Source organism: Styela clava, chromosome 13 (assembly GCF_964204865.1).
Source record: "Styela clava chromosome 13, kaStyClav1.hap1.2, whole genome shotgun sequence".
In the NCBI taxonomy this organism is placed as follows: Eukaryota; Metazoa; Chordata; class Ascidiacea; order Stolidobranchia; family Styelidae; genus Styela; species Styela clava.
The window spans coordinates 12,786,612-12,803,147 of record NC_135262.1 but is presented as its reverse complement, the minus strand read 5'-3'; the positions used below and the strand labels follow the sequence as shown (position 1 = coordinate 12,803,147).

At 33.8% G+C, this 16,536-nt stretch overlaps 2 protein-coding genes across 2 annotated transcripts in view; both read right to left on the bottom strand.

Moving 5' to 3' along the window:
• Positions 1-15,631, bottom strand: part of LOC120333040 (uncharacterized) — a 104,900-nt gene extending 89,269 nt beyond the window's left edge. Inside the window, exons 1-6 of the mRNA XM_078119456.1 lie at positions 15,475-15,631; positions 14,881-14,967; positions 14,450-14,533; positions 14,077-14,118; positions 13,854-13,949; positions 13,550-13,597 (exon numbers count right to left, since the gene is read on the bottom strand). Of these exons, the coding sequence (XP_077975582.1) occupies positions 13,550-13,597; positions 13,854-13,949; positions 14,077-14,118; positions 14,450-14,533; positions 14,881-14,967; positions 15,475-15,583 (466 nt within the window). The 5' untranslated portion in view covers positions 15,584-15,631. The remainder of the gene's footprint in view (positions 1-13,549; positions 13,598-13,853; positions 13,950-14,076; positions 14,119-14,449; positions 14,534-14,880; positions 14,968-15,474) is intronic.
• Positions 384-5,912, bottom strand: LOC144431348 (putative 4-coumarate--CoA ligase 1). Its single transcript, XM_078119373.1, has 12 exons — positions 5,615-5,912; positions 4,986-5,196; positions 4,383-4,492; positions 4,139-4,214; positions 3,934-4,069; positions 3,287-3,452; positions 2,779-2,947; positions 2,265-2,362; positions 1,740-1,811; positions 1,373-1,525; positions 905-1,067; positions 384-834 (listed from the first exon to the last, which is right to left on the bottom strand). The coding sequence occupies exons 1-12, from the start codon at positions 5,714-5,716 to the stop codon at positions 719-721; spliced, it is 1,572 nt and encodes a 523-aa protein (XP_077975499.1). The 5' UTR covers positions 5,717-5,912; the 3' UTR covers positions 384-718.
• Positions 15,632-16,536: the final 905 nt, after the last annotated feature.

The window sequence follows — 16,536 nt, the reverse complement described above, 5'->3', positions numbered from 1 at the left end:
AAAAGTTACGATCGCCCGCAATAAAAGCCAACGCCAGCAATCTCTCTCATATAGGAACTGTTCCGACGAGAAACATGAGAAATAGCTTGCTTGATTTCGGGTGATCGTCTGCGCGTTTCAGACGACAATCCGTACATTTTAAGCCTTATCTCGACACTGTGACTTTGTAGTGACGTAATTTTTGGATGACTTAGTCAGGTGCGAGTTACAAATAACATATGCAAAAATGGATATGCCAGGCCTAATAGAAGTAGCTGATAGGTAATTAGCTGATGCTTCGGTAGCTGATGTTTCGGTAATTGTGTATTGGTGGATATTTGTTGCGATCTATAACCAAAAATAAGGTCAGTTGTGCAGCTATATTTAGAATAAGAGAAGATGACGAAGATACAGTACGCATTAAACAGTATACATATATGAGTTTGCATTGAAATCAACATTTTTAATAATGAAATTGAAATTTGACACTTTTTTCCTCGAACATACAAACAAAAATATGATTTGATTATAAAAAGTGAACAAAATGCATGCAACCTAGTTTATTAATAATATGAACAATTTTAAGTACGTGTTCGAAACTTCTTTTCAGAATACTCAGTAGTAAAGCAAAATCATACTGATAATATAAATTACGGCAATATTACAGGAAATTTCATTTTTGCATTTAGAGGTTCAAATTATTTCTTGGGGGACATTGCTTGCATTGCTATAGGTTCTCTTATTTCATCGCCCATTTCTTCAATTCGATGCGATCTATTTTGCCAAGTATAGATTTCGGAATATGATTGACAAATTGGATCCCGCCACGAAGATGTTTGTAATCGACAAGTTCATCTATAAAAATAAAATTGTACTTTTATTACAGAACATGTGGAATACAGTAAAATTTATATGAAGTCGGTACTTTTAATCAATTCATGCAGTTCATCCGTTGTGACCGATTCCATTTTTCGTACAACGAATGCTTTTGGTAACTCCCCACATGCTTCATCTGGCACACCAACCGCTGCAGCATCTTTTACACCAGGATGTTTCATAAGTACATGCTCTATTTCTGCAGGTGGAACCTGAACATGGGGAAAAAAATTAATAAAATAGTGAGAAATTGAAAGTGTCGAATCTTCTAAGTAACAGTGGGTTAACAATATATTAATGATTAAACATGTCATAGTATAAAACAAGGCGAAACAATTTACACACGATCATAAATATATCTTGATATATATCGAGAAGTCATAAAATTCAACATAAGGACTAACTTAAATAACGTATTTTTTAAAAAAAAAACTATTCTGAAGAAAACCGAATTTTTTTTTTTGAAAATCAAAACGTACATTGGCGGGTAAATATGTGATTGGAAAGTTTTTTTTACCTGGAACGTGTTATATTTGATAACTTCCTTGAGCCGGCCTACCACAAAAAGCATTTCATTTTCAATATGTCCAATATCGCCAGTGCGAAGAAATCCGTCTTTATTTATTGCTTGTTCTGTTGCTTTCGAATTTTTATAATATCCAGCAGACATCTAGAAAAACGTATATGAGATAGTTTGGAATGATTTCTTTGATTCTCAATGTCTTTGTTAATTCTAATGATGATCGTTACGATCAAATGTTGTTAACAGTTGAATTGGAATCGCTACCTATATACATTTAGATTAAAATGTGTGAATATATCTTCTACTAATTTATTCTACAGAAAAAGTGGTAAAATAATGACGAAATAATCTCATGCCTTACATGTGTACTTTTGACCCAAATTTCGCCGTCTTCGCCAGATTTCAACTCTTTTTCCGTATTTGGATCAACAATCTGTAAAACATTTAAGAGTCAAACAAAAGAGCTCTGTTTAAATATATGGACACGAAGAGCAAAATGAACTAGTACGGGTAAGCAATCTGCTTAGATTACCGGTACCGTAGTCTTAACGACTTCCCCTGACCCCCAGATAGCAACGAACGCGAACGCAGTGTGAAATTTTTAATGTTGATGACGTCATCGCATACAAAACAAGACAGCGATGCTCAAATATATGAAAACGAAGACCAGTAGTCTACTTTACCTTGTACAGTACCAGTACCGTCAAAATACTTCAAAAAAGCGTAATAGGAAGGTAGCACAATTTCGAATTGAAAAACGAATCACATAGAGGCCAAAGGATTTTAAAATGAATAAACAAAATCTTCAAGTTTTTATCTTACTTTATATAACATAAATTTTATATAACTCGATTTTCGTATTACAAAAATCGTTAAATTAATTCACCATAATTTCAGAATTGACTGCAATTGAACCAGCTGAATCAATGAATTCATCTACTTTGTCATTCCAAGATACAGGAAAGCATTCAGTCTGCCCATAACCTGAAATACCAACACGTTAAAAATTAAATGATTTAGGTACATATCTACTTGCAAAAATAAGTATGCATCGAAATTGGTGATATATGAATTAGAATGGATATATGTACATACAAGATGAAATACAAGAAGGACGAACATGATATTGCACAGGTAGTTTCAAATTAGGAATGAATGTCGCCAGTAACAGCCAGCTATTATGTCTAAGACAAACTTGTACGTTAAGCTCGGGTTCATGTTTAAAATAATATCTATTTCCAAAATATTAGTAAACGATTTTATAAAACAAATTACACAAGCTGCCAAAAGTAATAAACGATTGTTTATCGAGTTATTCCAGATACTCAATTCATTTCATTTCAAGTTAGACTTTGTTTTCCACCTTTACTATAAAAGTTTATAAAAATTTGTCAACTAACATGGAAATACTCTAATGTTGAACCTATCGATAACTTCTTTCAATGCTGTGGGTGGAATTGATGCACCTCCAATAAATGATGATTTCCACGACGAGGTATCATACTTGTGATGCAACTCTGTCTGGGATAGTTTTAGCAAATTTGGTGGCACCAGAAGCATATGATTTGCCTTGACGACATGAATGAATATAGAGAAAAATATGATTAAATTGCAGCGAGAAATATTCTTCCTCCAACATAATGTAACCTTGGAAGCCTTGGTGTCCGACGAAGCGTTCAATGAAAACCAAATATACTGTAAAAAGATCTTAGTTGGAAAACATGCACGTATACATCCGCATCAAATACCCATCAAATGAAAACCAAATGCTTTTCGACGTTCAAATATGTTGTCATGAACTGGCACATTTAAGTCTGATTTTGAAATCGCTACAATATCATATTACTATCACCAGAGTAAATAATATAGCAAACGAATGGTATATGGTAAAATATATTTTTCCAATACCTTGTATTTTTGTATTGCAGCCAGTGTACCGTCAACGTCAAACTTTTGATCAATGATAACACTTAACCCGCCTTGCAGTGCAACAAGTAAGTGAAAATAACCACCTCCATGATACAAAGGCCGTTCGTTGTAGAACACATCTCCGCGTTGATAGTTTAAATGGTGCCTCAAAAGAATTCAAAATGATGAGACATATCACATCGACTTACAGTCGTGCGTCGTCATAATTCATATCAAGTTTTGAAATAGTTTTTGTAACACCAAAAATGCAGTAAATGACATATCACTCAACTAAAATATTCTTATATGCTCATAAGTTAGGAATACGTTTTCTATTCATATAAATTTTTATATACAAAATACTACAACTTGTCTGAGTTAAGGGTGCAATTATCCATATACTTATATCTAGTTTTGCGAAATGAAGCGACTAAGCAATACTTTGGCATCAATATTCTTTGCGAAGGTTTATTGGAAAATGGCTTACAACGACACATTTCAAATATAGCGAGTATGAGATAGTTTATGTATATTAATAAATATTGTATTGAAATTTCCAAACGGAATGAATTTAATTGTTATAGAGTGATTTTCCGTGCTTTGGTTTAAGCAGAATAACGATACGATATCAGAAAAGTTCTTCTTACCAAATGGCTAATATCATCGCAATCGTACCATAATGAGTGTGCATAACACATTTCGGCATTCCTGTAGTTCCACTTGAATATGGTAAGAACGCTAAATCTTTCTTTGGTGATATTTTGCAAGTCGGAACAATGTTTCCTTAAAACGTTATTGACAATCATGAAAAATTGAAATCAATATTTTTTACAATTAGAATTAATTTCTTACCTTTGTTATCTTTATTTGAGATTATAATGTCATCCCAAGTTTCGAATTCATTACTTTTTCCAATGACTATGATTTTCTAAAAAGAAAATACGAGTTTACACAGTACGCTTAAACAACCTCGATCGATATTCTAAGTCAATGAATTTGCCTCTTAACACACATAAAATAAAATAAATACATGGACAATAAAAATGATCTTGTATTTTTTTTTTATTAATATCTATAATTTAAAAATCCTGAATACCTGAACTTGATTCTCTGGGTTATTATTGAGTACTTGCTTTATAGTATCGATGCTTTTTTCAGATGCGATAACTATTTTTGGTTCGGTGATTTTGAAGATATGCTGTATTTCTCATGCAAAACAAAAAAAAATTGTTCAAAATTAACTCGTGAAAGAACTCATATCAATGAAATGATTCTACTTTGAACAAAACCATTGTGTTCGTTTGTTCAAATATCGGTCTAAATCCAAAGCACACAAACGGAACTTTATTGCGCTTCATGGTCTCGCGCAGGTAACATCCTTTTGTCCATCAGAACGTCTACACTGTATACGATTGACAGATATCTTCAATTCGGCTTCCAACTTCGAATTTGGATATTTTTCGTTTTTTCGGTCATATAGCTTTATTCCACCACCTTACCCGAGTTATAATAAATCAGGCAGCAATCCCGAACCCGAAATATTCCGGTCCTTCTGATAGAATTGTATTTCCTTACTTATTATTTGATATCAGTGGACGCTTCCGCATAGCCTTGTTTAGAGCGAACTGCGCGAATAGCATTCTTATAATCAAATTCTCAACCTGACCATTAAATAATACAATTCAAGAAGCAGAGTTACCTTCTTTGTATGACGGATTACAAAGTGATATCGCCGCCCCACAAGATACCACACAAACCGTTGCCACTATATATTCTACACAATTCTGAGTGATCAGACACACAACATCTCCCTTGCCAATCTTTTGCTTTTGAAAAAAGGTCCCACAGGATTGTATTTGTTCGTAAACTTGTCTAAAAGTAAGCTGTTTTTCTTCGTTGATGTTGTCAATCTGAATTAAAAAGGAAATATTAAAAAAATGTGTCTAAGCAATTACACACAACAAGCGGTTTTTGCCTTTTATTGCTACGTTAAATTTTTTGTGAAGCAACTTAAATGAAGTTACAACTGTCTCAGAACAGTTGATTTTTTTTTGTGCAGATTCTGAGAATCGATTGATCAGAATCATGTAGAAAGTAAGCGACTTTATTGCCTCAACTGACCTATTGTGAAATTTACATATATATATATACATATATACTATGTATTCGGGTAATAAATCAATTTCATTGTTCAGGGTGTAGAGATGACACTTCAATTCTGCATAATTGTGGGGTTTGATCAACATTATATAAAAATTATAACATATATACAATCCGCATGCGGCACAAGTTTAGAAATATACAAGCAAATACAATTATGATACTTACCAGAGCAATATCGTCACCATATTCTTTTATACGCTCGAGAAAAAAGTCGCTCAACGATATTTCTGGAATATCAAAATTTCCATGCTTCGATCTCAAAGGCATTTTGCTTGTGATGCTTATCACTATATCCAAATGCCAATAGTTAGCAAATGGAATTTTTAAACCTTGTCAGTTCAAGATATGTTTATACAGCCCACTGTTTTTTTTTTTTTGATGTAACATACTCATTACTTGCTTGCTACGAACATTGTAGGTTAGTCCACTAGATTAGTAAACAATCTTATCAAGTCAAGTTAGGCTCCGAACTTACATGTGTTTGCTATTTCTTTACTGTTTACTCAAAAACGACTGGACCAGTATTCTGCCTGGAGGGATGTGTAATCAAACATGTTTCGGTAGATGTTATTTACGGTATGGTACAAAACCTGTTTTAAATGTTTTAGATCTCCAATTTGTATACCGGGAATCATCATTCATCAAAACAGCGCTAAACAGTTCTTTTTTGTTCCAGAAAGTGAATTATAGATGAGCACGTTATTCCAAGCCATAATCTAGCTATAGGATGCTAACTTATTGTGTTTGGAATGTTAAAAGTATTTCAGAGTCGTCCGACCTACAACAGCGTTGTAGTGTGTGTTTATCCTTGGTTCAGGCTTGGCCCATCCTTGTTGCAAGTTACAGTCCGGCGACGAGTTTGTCAATGCTTTTTTTGTGTTTGTTTTCCTTGTCGATGTAGATGACATATCATGCGTATATTTGCGCTTATATTTCTCTCGCTGCGTATAACAATGTCATGTCAGGGCTATATCATTCCCGCTGTGGGAAACACTCGACGAGAAAAGAAAGGTCAAACAAGCATATCCGATTATACCAAGTGCATTTTAGTGTCCGCATAACTTTTCACTGAAACAAAACCAAATATGAAAAAATGGCGATTACGAGTTGAGTTCGATGCCGATGAAGCTTTGAGCCGTATTTCGGTCTGACGTGGAGGGGTAAAATTACGATGACAACGATGTGTCATTATGAGATGAGGAACCGACAAAGCAAGATTCGGTTTTGAAACTCTACTGGTTTTAAAAGTATTCATAACATATGCGAATGCACATGTTTTACATGCTGTTTTCCATATTTCAGATATAGAATCGGCGGCCGACGTTCTTTCAACAAAAATGTACGAAGGTTTCGCGAAGCACGATCATTTGCGTTGAAAGTGACGTGTAACAGTAACTCGCAAAAATTGAATTGAAGATTACCGCAAGAAAGTGGAATATTGGCGATAAAAACTTCGTGTTAACTTTGTATATATTTATCTATTTTACAACAGTGTGATTTTTATGTGTACAAATTTTTTAAAGTTCCATGTATGTTCGTATGTATATTAGAGGGACGGTTACGTATTTTAAGCTACGGTTGCCAGAATACGTACAAAACAATCTTTTTAGAGATACCTAAGTCAGTGCTCCTGATATAATTTTTCGTTTTTTATGGAACCCCAATTAAAAAAAAAATTCTAACTTTGGCAATTGAATTACATTTGATTCGCTTCGGAGGAGGAGCAGGTCACCGTTGTTATTATTTCGCCTCACATAAGAAAATATGGTGCTCCCGAAGTATGCGAACCAAGATGGCGGACATCGGAACGTAACATGGGTAACAGGTTAGGGTTAGGCGATAATTTTTTTCCAATTTTTCTTATTTTAGTCCTATTATCAGTTCAAAGACTAGCCAAGAGCCTCCCGTAGTATTCATACCTAAAATTATGGCCTAACCCTAACCTAGTACACATATTACATTCCGATGTCCGCCATCTTGGTTCGCATACTTCGGGAGCCCCGAAAATATACTATTTTGCTTCATCTGTATTGACTAAATATTGAAAAGTTGGGTTTCACACTATTTATAATATATTCCAACAAAAGCTGAACAACAACTCTAGTTTCTAGTATATACTCTCTCTAGTCTCGAGCAATATCTACATACTTTGAACATTGTGTAACTATGGTGCAACAATAGCGTTTTTGTTAGTCCCATAACAATGACTAAAGTGACGCAAAAACCGAGAATATTTCTGTCTTGTCCATTAACTGCACTGTGACTAAACCTCATGTTTAACGATCTGGCCTACTTGGAGTTTGAATGCGACGCGGTGGTCTAAGAATATTTATTATGACGCATCAACATGCTGGAAGCAAGAAAGGATTTTTCCTGAAAAAAAAAAAACACGGAACCCCTAGGGATCCCTATAAACTCACAGAACCCCACTGCATGTACTATGGAACCCTAGGGTCCGCGGAACCCCTGTTGAAGAGCACTGACCTAAGTGATGTTTCTAGCGTGTTTGAACAAAGAGAAATGACTATTTCAATTAAGGGTGTTAAAATAGGCTCAAATTGGTGCACTGTAAAAAATTTTGTAATTTTACAGCCATTTCTTTGTAAAAAATACGATGGTTTGGCAGTATTTTGGACGAGCAACTATTTATACGTATTTTTACATCATCGTGTTGTAATTTCACCGCTTGTACGATGTAAAATTACATATACTGTTGCATAATCATAAAACAAACATACGGTTGTTAAATATACAATGAATTATACGTAACATACAAAAACGGCTGTACTGAAAACAGCTATCTCGCGGTTATGTTAAAATAAGTCCACTTGGTAGTAATCAAAAGCATAGAGCTCAGAAGACAGTCTTCCACATATTATCAGCAAAGTGCATGCCAATAAAAAATACATTGGTGCGACGAATTTGGTTCCAAACTGATACAAATTTGGCTTCGCGTCATAAGGCGCAAGTCATACAATGCTACGTAAACCTGCGGCTTCGTATGTCATCTCCACATAGAATTTATAGCTTACGATAAAAAAAATCCTAATATTGCACTTAATATTATATCGAGTGGAAGGATATTTTATTTTAGGCATCATGTAAACTGGTGATTCAACCAGAGCCATTATATAATGGCTCTGATTCAACTGACAGCACTCATTCTCAAACGGCAGTCACGACTCCAACTACTGGCGAATCTGAAGGTTGTAAAACAGAAAGTATGGAGAAAGAAGTACCGTTACCTAGGTTGTAAACTCTGGACTACTGGTGCTTGTAGACTACCGGTAGATCTTCAGGTTTTGGAAGGTGAGTTAATTTATGCCACATCTGTCATTATTAATCAATTTTGCATTAATTGGATTGGCCTGTTAACTACAGCATTGCCGTACTAGATGTCCCATCCCTGCATTTAGACAATGAGCTATTGTAGGCCTACTGCTGTACTGTACCATATTCTGTTGTTTTACTTTTAATTGCTCATGTTTAATCTTTGTTACCGGTATTCTATTTATTGGAGTTCTAAACCAAGGTAGTCTACACCAATGCAGAAAGGTCTCTTATTTTTTAAAAATTTCAGACAATGTTAGCCTAATTCTTAAAAAGCAGAAAAGGATTTACAATAGCCTATTAGCAGACTGGTAAAATTGTAATTTCAGTTACCCTGCGATTTGAAATGACTGATTCGAGATTTGAACTAGACTAATCTAAAATAAAATGCATCTGGAAAGACATCTCTAGTGAAACTGCAAGATTAGCTACTGCAGTAGACAGTCATGAACTTTTCATGCCTATATCATTTTCATACATCTTCAATCTGCTAATTCTTTTCAGTTCGAAAGTGGACAAACATATTCTGCCATTTTACCTCTGGGGCATTCACATTTGGCCCTTATCAAGTCTGTCATTGTATCAACACTACAAAAGAATTTCTGGAAAGATGAGGAACTGGTAGCCTATTGGTGTTTCTTTTTCCGATGGCAATGGTATGGACTTAACTGTTTAATAAAAAAAAGCCTTGCTTATAAATATGAGCATCATGTTACTGACCTGTATATAGTGAGCCTCCTTGCACTAAGTTGATTTTTGTGCAATGAATAGACAAAAAAATTCAAATATAGTTTTTTGTCTTTCTATATAACAATTTTCATTGATTGGAGAAATAATGATATAATTGCGAGCTTCAGAAATGATATAGCCTATAATAAATTTAACTTCTTCTGAGCATTGAATATACTATGAATCTACCACTTTGCTAATGGAATCATTTTACCCCAGCAGATCAAGTTATAACATATGTAAATATGTTGACTTCTCACTCAACTACTTACATTTTATACCAGCTATGCCCTTTTTTTTCAGCCGAATTGCCAAGATAAACAGCCTGTGCAAGAAAAAGTGACAGAAGGCCACTGCAATGTTGAATCTTTTAGATGGTTTCCACCTATTTGAAGAGATGAAATGAACTATTTTGCTGGCGGAGACGATCACTTCTCGAGTGTATTTGATACTATTTCGTTGCTGATATTTGATCACATATTTTATTAAAAGTGATTTCTTTTCAATTGTATTTCATTTCTTCAAGTGCTGGCATGAGGGTTAATCGAGTTACTTTGCGGATGTTGTTTAGTTTTACAACTTCTTCTTGTAGTTAAGGTTAGCATCGCTACGGCTGTACAAATCGGAGACATCCAACCCACTGCTTTTGCCTAGTACATACATTTGGTTGTAAAATTACAAGCGCTTGCAACGATACAATACATCTGAAGTTGTATATTGTGTTCACAACGAAGTGCATGGCATCGCTGCTGCTGCGCGTTTGGTTGTAAATCGCCCTTAATATTTTTTACAGTGTAGACAAAGACACCTTCATTGATTTTATTTTAGATTTCGAATAGTATATACAAAACTCCAATCAAAACGCTCTATGCCTACAATGACTAACACTATAAAAAATAAAAAAATTGCAAATTATATGCATTTACGTCGACCTCAAATTATTAAAAACAAACATGATATCGTAAATTCGCTTCATTGATACATTTCTGACAATTTTTGATTTTACGGTCATCAACACAAATTCTACAAATCCTATTATGGGTTAATTGAAAAGTAATTATTTAAGTCGTAGCCATGGAAATGTACATTCTATTGTGGGATAATATTAGTTTCGTTGAAGTCGGCTTGCCAAAATGGTTGAAATTAAATTTATTGCATAATTCGTTCATGACAAAGAAAAATAGTTTTTAACGATTTTGGGTAACTTTTGGGTTTCCATTGATAATGCGCTATTTAGCTATCCTAATAGACAAAATATGGTAGTGTTTTTTCGTAAACAGAAACTACAAAACGACAATTCATTGAAATGATAAATTAACAGTTTTAAAGTAGATGTTCTTACATGTTTTTGCGCATAACAATATATTGTCGACATACATGGTTTTGAATTATTTTCTCATTATCCCATTCAATCTTAATTCAAGTCTTATTTACAATCCAATTCAAAATGCTTTCACAGTCGAAGTATGCTATGTTAATGAATGTCATTATAATAAGAAGTATATATATATGTACAGCGGGAAAAAATTCTTTCAGCAGTCTATTCCTTTTAAAAAAATTTTCATCCATTGTCATTGTTGGAAACGTCGAATCTCATTGTCATTAGTGTTTCCCGTCTTCCTCTGTTGTGTCCATCCTCTAGATCATAGGTTCTCAAAGTGCTCCGTACGGAGCCCCAGGGCTCCGTGAGAGAAACCCAGGGGCTCCGCGAGCTATTCGATTACTTTTTAAAATACTGAATTGGCTAATTTTACTATTAGGATTACTGAAATGAAAGACTACTATTCTGAAATAACATAAAATACGCGAAAAACTGCCAACTATACATAAATTGCAGTCTTATTTTTGCGATCTTGGGATTTGTCAAGCTTGATTTTGTTCTTTCGCACTCACGAGCAAGATGTCGCCGTTTAAAAAACAAGAGGTCGGGGCAAAATACGTAAGATGGAAATTTATTTCATTGCATGCGGCTCCGTCGGTAGTTTCAGAATGGAAAAATAGGTACATCGCGCGCACAATTGACTGTGTTTCGGTTTCGCAACTACGACGAATAACCAAAGAAAACCCAACATAACACCAAATTTTTGATTCACAATGTCTATGAACGTGTTTTTAATCTGACGTGAGTCTGCTGAAACAAAACTTATAGTGTTATCTCCCATTTTAAGTTTTAGTTTTAATATTTCAGTATGCCGCTTTTCATTCGAGAAATTTGAGTTGCGGATTTACCTTTTATTATTTATTATTTTTAGCATTTCGTCTCCGGTGTCTATAATATGGTAACATGTTTTTCACATTGAACTCATAATTCCCCACGAGAACAAAAAAGCAATACTCGTCGTCATTGTGGAACAATACATCATACATGTATATGTCGAGGAAAATTTTTGATTTAGGGAGAATAAACACCGCCATGCTGACGAAAACAATCGGCGATCGTAACAAAATGCAATCGAGTACGTTATTAGCGGCCTTTTAAGTCTTTCAAAAATATCTAAAGGTAAAAGATCCGAACCCTAATTTATTAATATGTTTGTCAAGTATCAAGTTTACAGCTTTAGTATATATAATTCATCTTTTACATTTAGATTCATTTATGACTTGTATTAACCCTATTAAAAGAGGTTAAGCATTTAAAATAAGTACATTACTTTTGACTTACTCAGAAATATTATTCGGAAAGTAACAATTTTAACATTTATTTTGGGGCTCCGTGAGTAATAGTCAACTTTTTCAAGGGCTCCGCAACACAAAAAGTTTGAGAACCCCTGCTCTAGATTGAATAGATCAAGAATGTAAAATTTGCTTTTCTAATTTTATTGTGGATATCAAAAGTATCCGACTATATTTTGTTGAGCTATGTTCGACGATTTAGTAGGTAATAATAAGTTGGTCCACACACATTGATAATGCAGTTCATAGGATCTTATAGAAACGGCATATTATAAAAAGCTGAATACAGGGAAATGTAACTATAGATCTGCGTTAGAATACGTGTTTATTTATTTATGCATATAATGATTTTATAAATTCGAGGAATAGATTGAATTACCAACCAAGTGGATGGTGGCGTTCTCTAGTTTGTCTCCTCCGATGAGTTCCTCGTTTTGGACCTGGGGTGGGAAATATTTTGGTATCAAATAGAACAATGTCATGCCGTTACTGATAAGATACAGGCACAATATGAAAATAAAATCTTTTTGTTGTCACTATTACATGATTCCTAAATACTTCTTTGTCATGGGATATCTCATAATCTTCAACTCTTACATTTTCAAATAAACTTGTGAGTATGTGATTCGATAGATGTAGGCAGAATTCAGCTACATCACAATGGTTCTACCTATTATAGAGTATAATATTCGATTCATTTACCCCATCCCCGCGCTAAAATGTTTTAATCGTATCAAAGACCCATTTTTTTGTACTTGATTATACTTATGGAAATATTAATTTGTAAGAAATGAAATAATCTAACCAGGTCCGTCAGTTGATGGATATGCAACTGTTGGGGGCACAGTGTAGTCTGCGGTGGGAGGTGGAATACGACTCATCTCCTGGCGGTAGTCGGGAGAAACTGAAAATAAATTTTGACTTATTCCTTTTTGTGCGCTTAACTGTTATCTACGATTCTACGTTGAGCATATTCTTCAACCGAAATTTTTTCTCAAAATCTCTTAACAGATTTAGAAAACCTGTTAAAAATCGATGCCGTATCAGTAAATTAAAATGTGTTTGTTATGGTGATGTAACAGTTTGATCACATTCGTAAAAAAGCAAACATCTGTCGCATCGTCCGATATGATTCCTGCTTTTGCTAGCTTTTCAAATTCTACTGTAACAATATGGCATCAATTTACTTTTTATTTTTATGACGACTTGACAATATTTATCACAACTTGGGTACATAGTATGAGTATTAATTTTATTTATACTTAACAGAATAACAATTCGAACGAGGGGGTCTGAAGCGGAGACAAAGGGTACAAATAAATTCCCTAATTCTATTTGACAGAAATACAACCATTATATTTTACATACCACTTGAAATACGATATCCAGGAAACTGTCTTTCATGCGCATCAAATTCTGTAAATATACAATGATAAATTGAGGTACTGCCATATTTTTTGACCCATTTTCTCTTTTGTAAAGAATTGGTATACAACGCTAAATTTTGAGCAGAGTTCTCAAATTCAGTGCGAAATAATTGACTATCTATTGATGAAACAAGTTCATTATTGCTTCATTGTCATGCTTCCCAAAAGGATGATTATACAAGCGGAGTGAAATTATAAAAAGCTATTATGTTCTAAAAGTAAAGGAATTGAATATATCCCCGCACCTGTTCTCGCAACGTATTGATTCCGTCGGTACTCTTCGCTTTGATTGTAATCAGAGTATTGTTGATGCACATATCTAGCATTCGGTTCTTCTTGAACTGAATTATAAAGCGTTTAAAAATGAAATTGTTGTACTACCCAATCTGGTGTATAATTCAGTATATTATGTTTGTGACAAGCGTGTTCCGTCGCAGGGATAAAATTCTTATGTTTCAAACCACTAACCTTTCGACGACGAGTGTAGTTGCTGGTTCGTATATTGTTCACCTGCAAATATTAATGTTTTCGTGTGAGTACGTGTCTATAAAATTGTGTTAAAATGTTCAATCATAAATTAGAGATTAAACTATGTTGAGTCGTCGTAGACATCTATTTTGCGACCATGACCACTACTAGTCAGGGTAAATAGATTAGATGAGATCAATGAAACCAACCAATCGCTGGCAAAAGTCTTTCAAATTAATAATAAAAGTCAAAGGATTTTAAAAGAGACGTTGGAAAATATTTTAAATTCGCGGTACAATATGAATGACACGTAAAAATTGCCAAGCAGAAATCCAAATACTCACATTATATTTAATCATATTTAGATACCAACCTTGGTTCGAATTCGGATAGACTGGGTTGTTTGTAAAAATACCAGCTCTGGATTTTCTTGAAAATGTTTTTTCTTGACGATCAACTGTCAACTTATAATATACTTGAAATGTATACTGAATTTAGGAACCACGCCAAGAAAATATGGAAAAAAAAATATGGTTTTATTAAAATGCAATTTTTAGTAAAATATGATGATAGATATTCATCATGTGGGATATTTACGATTGTTCTAATATTCCTCGTGATTGTTCTTATTCATATGTTGAAAAAGTAAATGGTTTATGTGGTATTCGTTGTGCCCACGAAGATCAAGTCTCTGTCTGGAGATAGGAAAACCCTCATGAGAACCCGCTTTTGAGAACAAAGTACATAAAAAATAGTAATAATAATCATAGGAAATTTATGTACAAGTTTATGTGACAGACCTACCTAGGGGCGTATAATACATTTCTCCGTAATTCATTGGCCATCTTCTGCTGTTGTTCTTTCCAATGTCATTTTTTATTGGGTACCCTCCTATAAAAATCAAAATTTATTTAAGTTGGATTTGTCAATTCGCGCTGCACCCAAAATATTTTATGTCACTTCTAATTAATCAGATTATTTGTCCAGACTCACACACGAGTTACTTTTTCTTACTATGATGTGTTAATATTATTTGTGTTTGAATATTTTCGGTAGTAGTGGTATTTTTCATTTGCTACGCAAAATCAAATCGAAAATGAATCTCAAAGAGCAGAAAAAGCGTACTAAATAATCATGTCAGATGCGTTAATAGTAGCCAAAGGGCTTACAAATTGACTATTTTCTTTGGGGGTCTGCTATCTTCATATTTTCTGAATGTTTATTTTTCTTGACAATTTTATTCTCACATTTTTTAACAATGAATATTGTCGAAATTTGTAAGATAAAGTCATGCCAGACCAGAAGATTTCGAAGTGAATAACATTCATATATAGGAATTCACATTTTGACTATTCGTTTTTTATATTATTGGTATTGGTAACAATAATATTAAGCCACCTTCAAATCTCGGCGTTGTTAAAGCATCAACGGCGGATGAAGTATCCATGTCCTCACTGTCAGTGGGGCCTTTTGTATAAAAATTTAAATGAAGTAAAATGATTATCATATAAATAAGAAAAAATTTGAATTAGATAATGTAGTAAACTGATTAGCTTCTATTGTAACAATGAAAAGCAAAAAGGAGGGCAAGCCAAACCGGTACATACAAAAAAACTAAATTTATATAATTTTGGATATAATAAAAATATATCAGAACACCGTTCTTAAAAAAACGTAAAGAGAACAAGCGAGAGTCGTCGCAATGTGTTCATTTTGACAAACTTCAACAAATCAAGACAATACAATAATTCATTACTGTTTAGTTTAGGTTTAATATTACACTCACATTAATTTTTTTAAGCTTTTTCCAGTAATTATTTAAATTTGCAGGTATGCTTCGGTAATTTTACGCATACGTAAGTGAACTTATACTTAAAACCTAGTTTCTTACGGTGATGGGGCACTTCAAAAATACCGTATTTCTCCGCGTATAAAGGGGAGGGACAAATAACTTTACAAGATACCTAATGTCAAATAACATCACATCATGATTGGCAGATGTTTCACAGGCAAATACAATAAACATATTACCACATATATATATATATATATACAGAAAATTGGAGCAATGCGAATAAAATATATTTCATTCAAACTAGTTCATTCAAATGTTACTGAATCAGGATATTTTATGTGGAACTGCCACAGATTTGTATCGTCACAACATGAATTGATTTTTTGAGTGTATCCTGTGCGTCCTCTGACTCAGAGAATCTTCCCCCAAATTATAAACAGTTCATTTTGACGTAAAGTAAACATAGAAGGATAGAACAAAACAATGAGTAAGATTCTACTCAAAAACTATGAAATGAAAAAGGGCCTTGGGAGGCATAAAAGCAGCATTCACATTGCAGCTATGTGAACAACAGTTCATTCTATTTTTGGTTGTTTCATTGAAATAAACTTCTAATTTTTGATAATATAGTTGAGATGTTTTGAATAAGGCGTTTTAAAGAACCT

Excerpts from the sequence above, each read along its gene's own strand:
- LOC144431348 (XM_078119373.1), bottom strand. The coding sequence starts at position 5,716 with ATGCCTTTGAGATCGAAGCATGGAAATTTTGATATTCCAGAAATATCG. Across the intron at positions 4,215-4,382 it reads ACCCAGAGAATCAAGTTCAG|AAAATCATAGTCATTGGAAA; the intron begins GTATTCAGGATT and ends TTTTCTTTTTAG. Across the intron at positions 3,453-3,933 it reads GCGATGATATTAGCCATTTG|GCACCATTTAAACTATCAAC; the intron begins GTAAGAAGAACT and ends AATTCTTTTGAG.